Source organism: Taudactylus pleione, unplaced genomic scaffold (assembly GCF_031769625.1).
Source record: "Taudactylus pleione unplaced genomic scaffold, aTauple2 ptg000156l, whole genome shotgun sequence".
NCBI lineage: Eukaryota > Metazoa > Chordata > Amphibia > Anura > Myobatrachidae > Taudactylus > Taudactylus pleione.
In genome coordinates this window covers 15,666,832-15,682,601 of record NW_028284558.1, presented here as the reverse complement: position 1 = coordinate 15,682,601, position 15,770 = coordinate 15,666,832, and the positions used below count along the sequence as shown (strand labels likewise).

The following is a 15,770-nucleotide window of genomic DNA, read 5'->3' as shown; positions in this document are numbered from 1 at the left end:
GAATTGCTATTAAATCATCACGGATTCTGAGAAAAGTGACATCCCAGTTTATCTGGGAATATTATGTAGAGAATTCTTTTATCTGACAATGCAAAGTATTCAGAGATGTCGCGGTGAATAATTTAATGAGCCCACAAGGAGATTTCTCAGATTCCGAGCAGTAAATGTGTTTACATTGCCAATGATGTATCGTGGCTCTGCCAGCCTAATAATTTGAGAATTTCGATTACAAGGGACTGAATGGTTCATAACAGCATTTTTTAATAGTTATTCCGTTGTCCATCAATTTTAATTAAAGCCACTTTTACCGTATTAAATTGATACTTTCATCTTACAAGCTTGGAAAATGTAAACCAATTATACAGCTTAGATGCAGTAAGGAGAGGCTGGAGAATTCGAAATTTGAAGAATTCTGTTATACCCAATAAATTATTTTCACATTTATATCTGATAAATGTATATATATTAGATCAGAGGTAGGCAGACAGTGATTCTCTGATTGATGTGTGACGGCATTCTGCATTGTTGCACAGGATGCACTAACATACTTTCTAAATGTCTCTTCTGAGAGATCCCTGTGTGGATGTCATGGTGGGTGATGCTGCGATTTTCATCACAGGTGAGGTCCATAACCCCTTTACGTCGATGTTTCACCTTGGTAGCCAAGGAGTTTTACCCTACACATTGGGAGCACTTTATAAATTACCTATACTAAATCCTGTGGAGTTTAATGATATTTAACCTTTATGAATGCTAACTTTGTATACTTTCATAGGGTCAGAGTAGGCAATTACCAAAAAACTTGGTGATCCAGGGTAGCCAGATGTCTGAATATCACATTTTTTGAATGAACCTCCAGCAAGTTTGGAACCCATGTTAGAGAATGTAAATTTTATTTTAGTCCACCGTTAGTTGTCATAAGATGCCCTGAGATGGCGTTTCTTTGCGGCAGTCCCCTTTGGAGTTTTATAGAGATGGCAGTAAGCACGGGTAACTTAAGTAGGATCATTGGATGAATCTCTGATTTCTCTGACTTTCTGTTAAATAATGCAAAGTGGTGAATGAGCCCTTTTCCGGAGAAAACAGTAGTTTTTGATGGATTCTAGGTTTTTCAATACTTACTAAAGAATTAATCCATCATTCTGTAAATCTGGGATTTTTGTAAATATTTTCTACAGTATTGGAAACATCAAAGGTTATATTTTATTAAATGTCTAAAAAGCATCAGCTTCACACTTAAAGAGTTCCCCTTGCACTGACATCATGGGCGCACTGACCAGCTGTTAAGGGTCTGTATGCTGACACTGGCTGTGTACAGTTCAGTGGGAAAGAAACTGGCATTGTAATTGGAGGGACACAAATCGAGTCATGATGCAGCCGGCAGCCCAGCAGAGGGAAGATGAGTGGCTGTGACTGACCTACAGCAATGTATAGTAATGATTACTACTGTATGTATTAAATTACTTTTCTCATCCTCCCAAGTACTGAGATCAAACCAACCACCTTTGATTACTATAGCTGAAAACTTGAAGTCTGGGACCATTAGTGCATATACAACTTACGCTCATTATTAGACCACATTCTACTTGCTTACTATTAATGTTACTGCTAAGTACAGTATGTAAATTGTATTTTCATTATCTACAGCATTTAATTTTGTAACCTGTTTAATTTGAATATTTCTGGTCAAGTAATAGGTGAGTGAAGTGAGGGCGTTGAGGGAGTTGACGGGAAATGTGATTATATGGGTGGAAGGAGATTTGGTGGGACATGATATAGGGGCAGATTGGGAGTGAGATGATGATGAGAGGGGTATTTGATGAAATAAACTATTGCTAGACATGACCCTGGGTGGTGCACATCTTTCTGGTGGCGTGCCGGGGCGCAGAATAATATAAAGCAGTGATATCAATAACGCATGGCTAATGCACAAAGACAGGCAGGTCCTGGTTGACAACTGTACCTACTACTTGTCAGAGTATAACTTTATTTATTTTCACATTCTGCTTTAAAAAATTTGTAATTTAATTACATATGAAAATGTAATTTAATTCTATATGTAGAATAGAACAAAATAACAGTATGGTTTGGGATTTTGGTATGGCTAATAAAAGTAAATACATTGTAAAAATAAATGAAGACAATGAAAAAAAAAAATAAACATTGAAAAAATGCTTTACTGAAATATTCAAACCTTAGCAGATGGTTGGGTAAGTTTCAGACTGGTAAGTATTTATTAAGAATGAGCATTATGGAGATTAATGCTGAGTTGGACGTATTATAGGTGTAAAGAATAAGCTCTATACAGGGGCATAGAGAGGCCGGCTGGGCCCGGGTGGAGGGGCGTGGCGTAATCGTGGTTGTTGTGACCACTCCCCATTAGGATTAAAACATAGGTTTTTTTTCAGCTCCGTTGCACGCTGGGGAGGAGTGCGCTATGATCCCCTCAGCCCGATGCAAAGCGGCAGGGGGGCAGGGGGGCACGATCAGTGTGATCTCTCCCCCCCACAGTCATAGGAGACTGCTGTGGTCGTGAGCCACTGCAGCCCGGCACACAGCAGCATGTGCTGGGCTGCTGTGATTTAAGAGGGAGGTGGGGTGGTTCCGGGCCCCTCCAGCAGCCCTGGCCCAGGCAATTAGTGCCCCCCCCCCTCTCGGTGCCCCTGGCTCAATATAGCCATAAATAAAAATAGCACATCATACCGTATGCTGAGATGGATGCATTTGAAGATAGTTCTAGCTTTGCGCCAGTAGCTTATGCGCCAGGTTTATGTCAGGCATACAGTATTTACACCCACATACATTTACACTCAACCAGGCCATACGCACACATTTTGTATAACATTTTGATAGTGAAAAACTAATTTGTTTTTAGGTACAAATGAAAGTAGCAGATAAATTAAATAAAACTGTGTTCATGGCATCATATAATAGAGACACAAGCAATGAAGAAAGGGGTTGGGTACGGGATTCCGGCAGTCAGAATACTGACAGCGGCACCCCGACAATGAGAATCCTGACATATTTTTGTAAATATTATTACAACCCTTACCCTAACCCTCTTACTATCTGACCCTTCCTGCAGCCAAACCCTCCCCACCCCCTAACCTTAAACCACCCCGTCCCGCAGCCTAACCCTAATCCTCCCATTTCGCAGCCTAACCTTAACCCTCCCACTAACCTTAAACCACCCCTCCTGCAGCCTAACCCTAACCTTCCCATTCTGCAGCCTAACCTTAACCCTCCCACTAACCTTAAACCACCCCTCCCGCAGCGTAACCCTAACCCTCCCATTCCGCAGCCTAATCTTAACCCTCACCCTAACCTTAAGCCACCCCTCCCGCAGCCTATCCCTAACCCTCCCATTCCGCAGCCTAATCTTAACCCTCCCCCCTAACCCTAACCCTCCACTCCTGCAGCCTAAACCTAACCCTCCAATCCTGCAGGCTAACTCTAATGGTGGGTACACACTGGGCGATTAAAGTGGACGACTGAACGACAACGATATCGTTATCGTTCAGTCGTCCACTTTATTGTCCATTTTTATCACAAAAACGATGAACGATAATGACGACGCGCGTTCCCGTGGGTCATTCGTCGTCATCGTTCATCGGGTTAACATGCAGGCCAACCTGATGATGTCATCAGGTTGCTGCATGTTGGGGAATGGGGGAAGAGAGCCCGGCGCTGAATGATATCGTTAATGATATCGTTCAGCGGGTGTGCTCAATGTCATGAACGACATTGAGCACACACTGCCGGGGACACCCTAGACGATATCGCTCAGGGAGCATATCGTCTAGTGTGTACGCACTATAACCCTTCCCTTCCGCATTCTAACTCTAACCCTCCCCTCCAGCAGCCTAACCCTAACCCTCCCCTTAGTTCCTAACCCTCCCCCTAATGCCTAGCCATAAGATTCCCCATAACCTGAATACTTACCTTTGCAATCTGTCAGTATTGTGACCGTTGGCATCCTGACTGTCGGGATGCTGACTACATCTGTCAGCTTCAGAGATGTATCCGCCATAAGCCAATAAGAAGCTGCTAGCCAATGTTGACAATAGTCATCATCAGTAGTACTGACAATAGTCATCATCATCTGTGCTGAGATTGATCATCATAGGCTTTGGAGAACTACTCTGTTATTCTTCACAGAAGTAATGAAGATGTGTTACATGACAATATATGGGAAATCAGCATGATCAAGCCACTCACCTTCCTTTCTTGTCCCTGATTCCATCACACTTTGTGCACAAAACACGTTCCGGGTCTGAACTCCACCACCGCACTGTGCCGCCTCCTCTGCCCAGGGAGCGTTACCCTGCTCAGTGAGTAAAGATACCTGGCACTCCGTCCACTCAGAAGTCTTCCAGGAGAAGCTTGCAAAAGAAAATTTTCATGTAAACTACAATCAGACATGTTCCTGAAGTTACTTTTAGTTATAGAGTTACTGTTCAGCCCTCTTAGGCTCAGCCTATTTAGGCATTATCAGGCTGATTGCACTGTGGCTTCAATATAAGTAATACAGTCAGGTGCATAAATATTGGGACATTGACAGAATTTTCATATTTTGGCCTCTATTCACCACCACAGTGGCTTTGAAATGAAACAAACAAGATGTGCTTTAACTGCAGACTTTCAGATTTAATTTGAGGGTAATTACATCCAAATCAGGTGAACGGTGTAGGAATTACAATGGTTTCTATATGTGCCTCCCACTTTTTAAGGGGCCAAAAGTAATGGGACTATCAACCTGACTGTAGCAGGTGCAGCAATGGAGGATCATTTTTCACACTTTTGATTTATTTAGTAAATTGGAGTTGGGCAAACATTTGATACAGAGAGATTGTCAACTAGCTGCTGATGTCCTGGCAAGAATAGTACCCCATTTGTATTACCTGACTTAGGGCCTGATTCAGCAAGGATCGTAACTGCGATTATGCACGCAATCTGCCGATTGTTGCATACTGTGCATGCATATGCAATGCAGTGCGCGTCCGCGAACCCTCCACTGTGATTGGGACTGCAATCGCAAGGCTACGCAGACCCATCGCAGTGCGATTGAAGGAAGTACTGTCTGGGAGGGGGGGGGGTGGTCGGCTAAACACAGACGTGCCAGTGTGTTTGAAAGCTGCTGCAGGGGCATGCATAAATTATCCACTGCGATGGCATACATAGCCTGAGCACTCGCTGCGTACCGGAAGGTCTGTCCTTGTGCAAGTGTGCGTGAGGCTATGATGGTACTCAATGTAACCAATGGTTTCACAGTCTTGCTAAGTATTACGGATGTGTGTAAGGTAAGGTGGGCATCCATATGTTGTGCTGTAACGTCATATCGATCGCAGAGGATTAGCATATGATCGTAGTGAGACTGCATGTGTAATCGCTATTGCAATCACAGTTGCGATCCTTGCTGAATCAGGCCCTTAGTGTAAAAGGGTTTCAGGATACAAATATGTCACTAATATTTTTATTTACATAAATATGTATTTCTTTGGGGTTGCGTTTTTTTCCCAGAAAACACCCATTTTTGGGGGATACCCATAAATATTAAGTATTCCCTGAATGTATGTACAGGGGAACGCATCAAATATTGGAGGTATCTGCTGAGGTCCTCTGTTTTCACTCGCAAAATCATGCCCCGTAGGTTTCCATGGGGGGCTGCTTTTTTGCCACTGAAATGCATTGCTTGGCCCCGGTAACTAACATGATCTCCAGATAGCGTTACACATTGTAGCCTGTGCGTTAGAGATCACAAGAGTTACCGGGAGGGAAATCTATAAGATCCCTCCAAAATCTCCACTCACACATGCGTGGTCAGCAGTAGTGATCCCCATGCCCCGAAAGAGAAGTGAAGTGATCGCAGTAGCTTTTGGAGCCCTTGTCCCTGCAGGTGTATTTTAATACATTCCAACGATGTTTCAAAAATTACCCCCGATAATTACTAAATATTCCCCTATGTAGGGCGATCGGAATTGATCATCAGTCATTACATAAAAAAGTCACTGCCTTGTTTGAAAGAGGAGACATCCTCTTTCATATGTGGTTGATCCCGTGGATATCACAAGTGTTAATTGGGATATGGTTTCTAGCATGACCTTCCCTTGGATTACATAAATTACGTCCTCCCCGGACGTAATTTATGATAGTGACCATAACCCCATTACTATGGGCCTGATTCAGCTTGGATCACAGTTGATAATATGCACGTAATCGGCCGATTGTTGCATACTGCACATGCGTATGCATCACAGTGAGCGAACTGGCCACTGTGATCGGGACTGCGATCGCAGTTACCATGCAGACCCATTGCAGAGTGATTCACAGGAAGTGCCGTTTGTGGGTGGTGACGGGGGGGTGGTCAGGGAAACGCAGGCGTGCCAGTGCGTTTGGACGCTGTTGCATGGGCGTGCATAAATTATCCACTGCGATGCCATATGCAGCTTGAGGCCTCATAGCGTGCGATGAAGTTAGCAATTTCTGAGTAAGGTCTGTCCTGTGCAAGTGTGCATGAGGTTCCGATGGTACTCAATTGTACCAATGGTTTTGCAGACTTGCTAAACATTACGGACGTGTGTAAGGTAAGGTGGGCGTCCTTATGTTGTGCTGTGGCGGCATAGCGATCGCAATGGATTAGCATTCTATCACAGTTGAACTGCGTGCGTAATCGCTATTGCAATTGCAGTTACGATCGGTAGTTAATCAGGCCCTATGTTTTTACAAAACTGGCAAATGACATTTTGAAATTCCAGTAAAATGACCTGTCTCCTGCTTTCTTTTAACACAGTGATGTATAATTTTAGACATCTTTTCTAAGTGGTACTTTAACCATGATAAACAATAAAAGGAACTAAGAACCCTGGTATATACTGTAGAATGTGAGATCTATCACCTCACAACCTTGCTAACTGTTACGATCATTGAACATTTTGGGGCATGGCATCACCGCCTCTTTTTCCAGTTCCTATTATTTCTATTTGTCCAATTTATTGAGTCCTAACAAATAACACATTGCAATCCCTCGTTCTCTAATGTTTACAATTATGTTTCAAGTGCCTCTTTACCTCATTCATTTTATATGACTCTGTGTACACGTCGTCTTCTCCTACTAATACAGATTCATTTCAATGGAGTGCACAGACAACTTATAAATAAACATAATAAAGATAATAATTCCCCCATAGAGATGATTATATGATCAGAGGCGACAGGCAGTATCAGTACATTAGTTCCCTCTAATGACTGATGTCTCATTTACTTTTATAGTAGGTAAAACGCAGGTGGATCTTTACAGGGAGATATACTGTAATATTTTAGCAGCAGTGTTTGTTTGTTTTTTCTATAGGAAATAACTCACACAGATTTTTTTGATATAGAAACATTAATACAACATATAATTACATTATTGCTAGAGAGTGTTCCATTTAGCAAACCCGCGGGCTTCCCGAGCCCGAACAGCGGGGTGTCATTAAGTGAGGAAACAGCTCAATCTGATGATCTGGTAATGACTGTAATTTAAAGCAAATGTACTAATGCTGAGAGCGCTGCCACACTCCATTACTTTTTGTGGTGTATTTTCTTTACTTGCAGTAGACGTTGTCAGAGCTGTTGATAAAATGTGATATAAAGAAGGTGCATTGTATAAGGTTCTGAAAGGAATGCAGCCTGTCAACAGGAAGGCTACATTTTCTGGATCTATTGCCCAGAAATGCACATAAGTCAGTGGTGTCTGTTAACAGGTTTCCTGCTCCGTGATGAGTGTGTCCAGGATTTTTATTGTCATATACTAAGCTAACCCTGATTCCCCAGGGACTAAGCAGTTGTCTCAATCAGGTGAAGGGTTGGTCTAAAGTGGAATGGAGGCAAACAGGACACTGCAGAATGTGCATTACTGTATATAGGGAAAGGGTCTAAGGATCTTGTGGCTTTAGCACATTGCAGAGTCTAAGATCTTGTAGTCTTAGCACATTACAGAGTTTGACATATTGTGGTCTTATCGTATTGCAGGGTCTGAGATCTTGTGGTGTTAGCACATTACAGTGTCTGAGATCTTGTGGTCTTAGCACAGTGCAATGTCTGAGATCCCAGGGTATGAGATCTTGTGGTGTTAGCACATTGCAGAGTCTAAGATCTTGTAGTCTTAGCACATTACAGAGTTTGACATATTGTGGTCTTATCGCATTGCAGGGTCTGAGATCTTGTGGTGTTAGCACATTACAGTGTCTGAGATCTTGTGGTCTTAGCACAGTGCAATGTCTGAGATCCCAGGGTATGAGATCTTGTGGTGTTAGCACATTGCAGAGTCTAAGATCTTGTAGTCTTAGCACATTACAGAGTTTGACATATTGTGGTCTTATCGCATTGCAGGGTCTGAGATCTTGTGGTGTTAGCACATTACAGTGTCTGAGATCTTGTGGTCTTAGCACAGTGCAATGTCTGAGATCCCAGGGTATGAGATCTTGTGGTGTTAGCACATTACAGTGTCTGAAATCTTGTGGACTTAGCACAGGGTATGAGATCTTGTGGCCTTAGGGCCTGATTCAGGTTGGTTCGCAAGGCTGCGTTAGCACGCAGCTAGCCAATGTTTGCATTCTGCGCACGCGTATAAGATGCAGTGGGTATGCGCGAACCGGCCACAGCAAGCAAGAAGCGATCTCAGTGAGTACGCAGAGTCTTCACACAGTGATTGACAGGAAGTGAGTGTTTGAGGGTGGTGACAGGGGATGATCAGAGAAACGCAGGCATGTCTGGGCGTTAAATGACGTTACAGGGGCGTGCATAATTAAGCCCCTGCGATAGCATACGCTGGCAGAAGTCTAGATGGCGACAGGAAGTTTAGCAGTTTCTGCGGTAGGGTCAGGTCAACCACAACTGTGCGGATGGCTCCGATGTTACTCAATGGTACTGATTTTTATCGCTGACTTGCAGATGCATGTCATGGGAAGTGGGCAGGCTTTATACAGTGATGGGCGTCTTGGTATAGTGCTGCGGTTGCCGTGCAATTGCAATCATTAGCATATTTTCGCAGTGAGCTGGGTGCGTGCGAACGCAGCCTTGCGAACCAACCTGAATCAGGCCCTTAGCACATTGTAGGGTCTGAAATCTTATGTTTTAGGGCCTGATTCAGACCTGATCGCATGGCTGCGTTCGCACGCAGTCTGTCGGTGTTTGCATTCTGCGCATATGTATGCATTGCAGTGCACGCGCTCGAACTGCCCACTTGCTCTTGATGAAGGTGTAGTCACTGCCACACGGAAACGCGTTCAGCCTACATTTATTGGATCCCCCACTCATTGGATTTACATTATTTACACTCATTAGATTGCTTGGTATTTGCCATAAATAGATCTGGACCAGCCCCTCTCTGAGTAGAGATACCACTGGACTACTTCCACCATCACAGGATTAATCCCTGCGAGGACACCTTACTAATGCTGCCAGAAATGGTAATACCTATACCTTTCAAAAATTTCTGGAAATTATACCAGGACATAAAAACCTTTTATAAACCTTATCTACAACAGTGACTATTATTGAAGTGCGGGTTACCCTAACAAGCAAAATGATAATTATCACCAATAGTTTTTTTTATATGTACCAATATGCTAGAAATAGAATTAGAGTACTTTACATTTCTAATCGGGTTCTCTCTGTCCCACTATAGACACCATAAACTTGAACATTTTTTTACATTTTTCAAACAACTTTTCATTTATAATCGATAAGTACATTTGCTTCCTATTCTCTCTAAACCTCTCAATAAATATATTCTCTAGAAAAAAGAAACCATGTTTGCTATGTTTAATGGAGTGAATAAAATGCATTATTAGGCACTTATAGTACATTAGTCGGTAAAGCGGTGAACCAACGTATATTATTATCTTAGGAAAGGGAAATTATAAGAAAAATTCAAATTGTGTAAGCAGACTGAAAATGTATTTGACAGCTAAAAAGTATTTTATATTTTAGATCGCTTTACAGAAAATTGTAAAACAGTAAATACAAGTGGTGCATTATAACTTGATAGAGATACTCAGAAGAGCCAGATGTCTTGGGTGAAAGGAGAATTTGGGACACAGTTTCACATTTTAAGGATATCCATGCTTTACCACAGGTGACTTAATTAGGACCTCAGTCAATTTGATATAACCATCTGTACTCAGCCATGAATATCTCTAAAACCTGAACTGTTGGGGTGCCTAAAGGATCATGTTTGGGAACCTCTAGATTACACTATTGTCTCTATCTCTCACTCCACCTTCTCACCTCTTTCTCTGTACCTGTGGCATATCCCAAGGCTTTGTTCTTGCACCCCTGTTCTTCTCCCAGTACACTTCCTCCCTTGTTGATCTTATCTATTTCTTTGGCCTCCAATACCTCCCCTATGCAATGATACCCAAGTTTACTTCTCCTGCCATGACCTCTCCCCTTCCCTCCTCTCTTGCATATCCAGTTGCCTTCTCCATCTCCTCTTGGATATCCCAGCACTTTCTCAAACTTTACATGTTGAAAACTGGAATAACTGCCCTCCCCCAAAAAGGTCTTCTTACCTCCACTCCTCCCCAATCTATTAACAAAACAGCCCACTCCGATGTCCCTCAAATGCGCTGCCTTGGTGTTATCTCTAACTTTTCAATTTCTTTAATTCCCCACATTGAGTCCTCCCCCCAAATCTGCTGATTTTATCTTCATATCTTCTCCAGGATCAGACCCCCTTTCAGTTTGGAAGCAACAAAAACTATGTTCCACTGTCATCATCTCTTTACTCGGCTACTGTAACCTCCTCCTCGATGGCCTCTCTCTCACCAGTCTCACCCCACTTCATTCTATTTCTATTGTCGCCAACCAGTCTACTGCTTAAAACTCATTTCCTACACCTAAAAAGCCCTTAGCCACTCTTCTTTGACCTACATCTCCAACCTCATCTCTACCCACTTGCTCCTGCCCTCCACGATTTGAGAATGACTGCCACTTCATCTCCCCACTCATTTTCTCTCCCAATCCCAAATCCAAGACTTGTCTCATACTGCTGCCCTCCTTTAGAATGCACTCCCATGCAAAATTAGGCTGTATACTAGGCTAGAAGGCTTCAAACTAACCCTAAAAATGCATATTTTTATCAAAGCCTACTACACATCCCCCTAACTCTTCCTCCATTACAAACCCTACCTGGTTCCCTTTCAGTATTCACCCTCTTTTGTGTCTGTCCCAATTCATTTAGATTGTAAGCTCTCATGAGAAGGGACTATTTTATATATATCTGCTTTTTACAATCCCTTCCTGGTCTTTAAGCCTCAGAATCTCTAGCCCTATTTCTTGCACCCAGCTCTGGGGCACATATTTGCTTCATGATGGAAATCTCTTAAGTTCCCCCTATTATTCCTTTCCCCTCCCCATTAACACCCCTATTACAACGATGACCTGGAGCGTGCCACATGCTGGCCGATTGGCCGGCTTCAGTGGCGCTTGGAGATGACGTAATCTCCAAGCATCCACTTCTACGACGGAAGAGCCGGGTCACTGCAGGTGTGAATGGAGCCGACTCGGGAATTTCCTGGGTCGGCGCCGGCTAAATTCCGGGTCTGATCCGGTTTGGAACCCTGTTCCAACCTCCGGGCCGGACCCGGAATTTAAGTATAAAAGCAGTATAACTATACAACCTTATGCTCAGTGTGAAATATGTAGTTGTTTTGCACTACTTTGTACTATATAGATATACTGGCTGTTCTGTCATTATGTAAGTTTGTGAGACAACCATTTGTTCAAATGTACGGCACAGCTGACGTCTTATGATGCAATTATGTTCTGTCAGATTCTTTCCCAGATGTAAAACATTCTGAATGATAAAATGGTGGCTGCAGATGAATGCTATTAATATACTAGTATATATGGAGACATCCTGTGAAGTCAAAGCTGCAGTTTTCACAGATGTCTGAGCTATATATTTTTTTTTTTTTTTAAAGTCCAACGGTGGGCATCTAAATCCATAGAGGAAAGGGAAGGCATTCATTTGATGCAGAGGCTATCAAGGTTGTTTAGATACACTAAATAGAAGATACTTAATATCGCATAAATAAAAAAGATGTCTTAAAAGTTGTATAGCGTAGTATACCTGGCTTTAGAAATATATGTGGGTATTTAATATCTGTTTTTATAAAATGTATTCCTGTTTTGTATCTATAATACAGATCTTTATAAATACAGTACAATAATTTGTGCCTTAGACAAAGTATGTGTACATTGAACCATCAAAAATCAAAGGTTTCATTATCTCAGTCATGCCCCAAAAATTCCTTATTTTGGAATATTCCATATTTCGGAATATTTGGATATGGGAGACTCAACCTGTATAACATTATACTGTTTATACCATTCTTTCTCCTATATCCAGCATGCACTGCCCTTATGTTTGCTGCTAGGTACAGTAATCTGTGATTTACAGCATACTGGATGTGCTTTGGTTAAAGGGTTTATGCACACTAAGGGAAAAAATGTACTTTATACTGCTTGCAAGCAGCACAGCGTAAAATAGGGGCAGCCAGGGGTGAGTACAATTATTTTACTTTGTGCTGCCTGCAAGCAGTGTAAACTTTCCTTGTTTTTTGCATTGATGTGTTGAAACCTTTAAAGCTGCACTACCATCTGCTCGGTACATATTACTAAGATTCTGCCTATTCTAACTAGAAACTGCAGTTGCTTCATGCAGATGGCTCTTCTCACAGCCCTTGGTGAATTTAGGACCAATCACAAGTCTCAATTAAGAGACTGTGGCTAGTGATTGGTCCTCCCTCTCTTACACAATTTCACAGCCACCCTTTTAAAATTGCAAACTGATGTAATGTGCATGTTTTGTACTTTAGAATTGGTGGGTCTCCATGAAACATCTATCAGGTTTGTGTAGACATTTTAATTAGTGTAGAAAGTTTTGTATAATTGACTGAGTAGTTGGTAGTGTAGCTTTAAAGCAGTTTATGTAAAACCCATACCAAGATACAGAGGTAAATTTACTAAGCGTCGCTTTTGGTTGATTTTCTGTCGATTTTGCAATCTGACAATTTTCCAAAGACAAAGCCATTGGAAAACCAACCAAATAACCGATTTTAGAAAACCAGAACATCGGACTAAATATTGATTATTTTACGTAGACAAGTATACTAACCACAGATTTACTAAGCATCAGTTTCCAGTTGATATTGAAAACCGACAGATAGTAAATACACATTTTTTTAGACTCAAACACGCCATCTATAGCTGTTGGTTTCACTTGGCTTTAAAACTGACACTTAGTAAATTCACCCCTAGGGGTTTATGGAATAGGGTGCGATCTAGTTGCGCTTTGGAAAGTCTTCCTGTATTTATAAAGTGGCAATCATGTTAAAGGCGGCAAAACCAAGCTGGTTTTGCCTTTACAATGATTGTCGCTTTAAAAATGCATAAGACTTGCAGGAGTTCCTGAATCGGCTTCATATCACACACTATTACATAAGCTCCATAGTCTTCATTCTCCTAAATCTTTTCTATTTTATGTTTAGATAATAACATTTCACCTGTAGAGTAATTTTCAACAACAAAATCCAGTACTTGCCTACCAGAAAGCAACTAATAACATTTTTTTGACATTTGTATGCTGAGAGCGCATATACCTGAGACATGGTGGCTCACGTCCTCCTGAATTACATGCTTCCATTTCTTCCAGCACTGGACAAGGTTTCCCTCCACCAATAGCTAGGTGTTTAACATCCCTCCTCCTGCTGCGTAGTCCAAGAACTGCCCCTCCAGGCTGACAGGTCTTAGAACACAGACTCCACGCAGACCACACTGATACTTCACAGTCTTTTGGCATTATGCAAGATTGGTAATGTAGAGGCATGTTGTCCTGGGTGCAGATGCTGAGACAACAGATAACAGCAATTAATTTATGTACCTCCTGCTCTTGTTACCAGCATTTTAATTAGTAAGAGATTTATCTACTTCACTGATGAAATTTAAGAACTGTAGAAACAATGCAATTTATCAGCAGTAAATTCTTTCAAACCTCCAGGTTTTTCGGTCAAATTGTCTGATCTAGTGTGTGCATTGTGGGGGAGTGTAGACTGTCAAATCTGTACCACGCTTTCCAACACTTCCATATTGTATTGAAATTTAGAGATTTCTTTTTTTAACTTTTTTCCAATTTTCAAAAGCCTGGGCTGAAATAGTTAACTGTTCTTAAAGGGGAAAGTCACAAATGATGCAAAGGCTATAGTTTTAATTTAAAATATCCAGCTAATTCTTCCTATTCACTTGTGGGATGGATCAAACCAACATTTATGAAAAAAAATAATCTTTACGAACCATGCTAAATCGGAGATGTATCAAACCATCAAGAAAGATAAAGTTGGGAAGTTAGCAGCCAATCAGCTTTTAAGTGTCATTTTATAGACTATGCTAGACAAATGACAGCTAGAAGCTGATTGGTTGCTATACCTTCTCCACTTTATCTCTTTTGAAGGTTTGATACATCTCCCCTTTAAGTGTTTTATTCCCTTACTAGACATAGCCCTATCTTTCTACTAACTGCCTCTCTGCCACGGTCCTCACCAGTCTTGTGCACTGGTAGCGCTATTTTACAGCAGGGGGACAGCAGCTGAGACAGAGTTTAACAAGTTACAGTACAGTAGCTGTTCTTGAATCAGGGAATAAATGTTTTTGTTTGTTTGTTTAATTAACTTCTATGATTTCAAGTTAAATAAATCGAATGCTATTGACGGTCCTTATTAAAAAAAAAAAAAAGTAAAAAAATAAAATAAATGACCTGGTGTAATACAGTTCATTAAAACTGAAGATAAAAGAGGAGAAACAGCAGTAGAACATTATTACAATGAAAATGAGGCTGCAGTTAGCAACACTATAAAGTACCAGTTATGTCTTTATAGCCCATTTTAGTAGATGAACAAGAGATAAAGAAGGAATGACTGACCATCAGAAATATCAATTATAGTAACTGGGACTATAAGCTTTCATATTACTACACAGTAAGTTGCCTAGCGCTTGATGGCTTCCAACTAGGCATATCAAACTACTCGTAAAAACCCTTAGCCAACTTAGGGCCCGATTCAGAGCTGAACGCTGTGACCAGAGCGCTCGCTCTGAATCAGGGCCGTCCCAGCTAAATTTGGAGTGGCCTCGCATAGCTGTGGGTGACCACCCACAGCTTATGCGAGCGGCCAAAAAGATGGTCGCGATGGTCAAAGACCATCGCGACCATTGGGCTTGCGGTAGGATCTCGCTTCCGCAAGCCCAGGAGTGATTTTGGCTCTATCAGAGCCAAAATCACTCCCACTGACATCATTACTGATGTCAGTGGGGCCGGACTCAGATGGTAGGCATTCCCATGGGAACACCTCCGTCTGGCAGTCACGCCCCCCTTTGGCGGGTGTGCTGTCAATCAACATCAACAGCACGCCCCCTTTGGTGCGAGACCCGGAGCGACGGAGAGGCTGTCGCTATTCGGGTCTCGTGCATGTGCAGTGGGGCAACATCGACCTGTTTGCGAGCGTCCTTTGCTCGCGAACGGGTCTGAATGACCCCCTTAACCCAACTAAAGCAAGACACGGACTCATGATTAGAAGTATAAGCTCATAGCTTCTGTTAATTGAATAATAGTAAAATGGGTGGCCAAAAAAGCATTGCAGATTTTTAGTTACACCCAACACACTATGTAACCAACTGGGGGGGAACATAAGATCCCTGATGTTGTTGGATAAGGAGCACTCCTGCGCTGCCTC

At 42.0% G+C, this 15,770-nt stretch overlaps 1 protein-coding gene across 1 annotated transcript in view; it reads right to left on the bottom strand.

The window, feature by feature from the left end:
- THSD7B (thrombospondin type 1 domain containing 7B) overlaps positions 1 to 15,770 on the bottom strand; it is a 651,631-nt gene that overhangs the window by 375,367 nt on the left and 260,494 nt on the right. Inside the window, exons 4-5 of the mRNA XM_088474863.1 lie at positions 13,647 to 13,892; positions 4,219 to 4,382 (exon numbers count right to left, since the gene is read on the bottom strand). Coding sequence (XP_088330989.1) covers positions 4,219 to 4,382; positions 13,647 to 13,892 — 410 coding nt within the window. The remainder of the gene's footprint in view (positions 1 to 4,218; positions 4,383 to 13,646; positions 13,893 to 15,770) is intronic.